This window comes from Macrobrachium rosenbergii, chromosome 50 (genome assembly GCF_040412425.1).
Source record: "Macrobrachium rosenbergii isolate ZJJX-2024 chromosome 50, ASM4041242v1, whole genome shotgun sequence".
Taxonomy (NCBI): Eukaryota; Metazoa; Arthropoda; class Malacostraca; order Decapoda; family Palaemonidae; genus Macrobrachium; species Macrobrachium rosenbergii.
Genome location: NC_089790.1, coordinates 10,083,960 through 10,085,000, shown reverse-complemented (window position 1 = coordinate 10,085,000; position 1,041 = coordinate 10,083,960). Strand labels below are relative to the sequence as shown.

The 1,041-nt window shown below is 31.0% G+C and overlaps 1 protein-coding gene across 1 annotated transcript in view; it reads left to right on the top strand.

The window, feature by feature from the left end:
* Window positions 1-672, top strand: part of LOC136832912 (N-acetylglucosamine-1-phosphotransferase subunit gamma-like) — a 13,293-nt gene extending 12,621 nt beyond the window's left edge. The window contains exon 8 of the mRNA XM_067094569.1: window positions 531-672. Coding sequence (XP_066950670.1) covers window positions 531-665 — 135 coding nt within the window. The 3' untranslated portion in view covers window positions 666-672. The remainder of the gene's footprint in view (window positions 1-530) is intronic.
* The last annotated feature ends 369 nt before the right edge of the window (window positions 673-1,041 follow it).

Genomic DNA, 1,041 nt, shown 5'->3' with positions numbered 1-1,041 from the left:
AACTACCCAACTGCCCATGTCTTGTGTCTCAGGACTGTACCCTTCAGTGCTAGTTGACCCTGACTCGCTGTCTGAGTTTTGGAGTCTGTGATGACCACATAATTAGTTTTAATTAATTTTGAACTCCTTGTTTATCATATGTATATTCATTTACCATTGATGGGTCTACTTTCTTTGTCTTTAGAAGACTAAAGAACAAATGTAAAATGTAGAATTTTATGTTAGTAGACATGAAAATTGTTTTTAAATTTCTTAATTTTTTGTTGTTTTTAAAGTAAGTGCTGAAGAGGAAATAAGTATCATCAACATTTATATACATTTAAAATATTCTGATACTATCATGTTAGTCATTTTTCACTAATTTATATACTGTACTGTTCAGTCTTTACCTGAGAGCTTCAATCTCCATTACCCTGTTTTGCAGCAAGATAAATTTTCATTTTAAAATCATTCTGCCTCTGAGTCTTGGTCTTAAGATTTAATCATTATAAAATTCAAGGAAATGTTTAGCACCGTTCCTTATTTTTCAGGAGGAATCTGGTAGCTCTCAAAACTGTAACATCAAGCTTGAAGAAGCAAATATGAGGATAATTGAACTTGAAGAGGAGTTAAGAATGAAGGAAGAAGTAATAATGGAATTGCAAGAAGGAAGAAGAGAATTATAGTTAACATGTATGTATTTTATATGTAACCACAGTGTATATTTGATTGTTTTATCACAAGGAGAAATTTGTTGTTATTTAAATGGTGTCTAGTTATATTTTATCTGATGTTTCGTATAGTATGTCCAACAATTTTTGTAGGGCCAATTTTCCTGTTGTATAGTTTATAGAATACATTGTTCTCATAAAAAGCTGTTGCATTCCATAAAGACTACCAGTGAGCTTAAAGGCACATCTGATTTGATTATCTCAGTCTCCATTTTTTAGAAATATTGCTATAGCTTTCAGTATTTTATACCAAAAAACTACCTAGATCCTCCATCAGGTTGTTTGAGGGATAACAAAACATGGCAAAATTTTTGGCAAAAATTGATAGAGA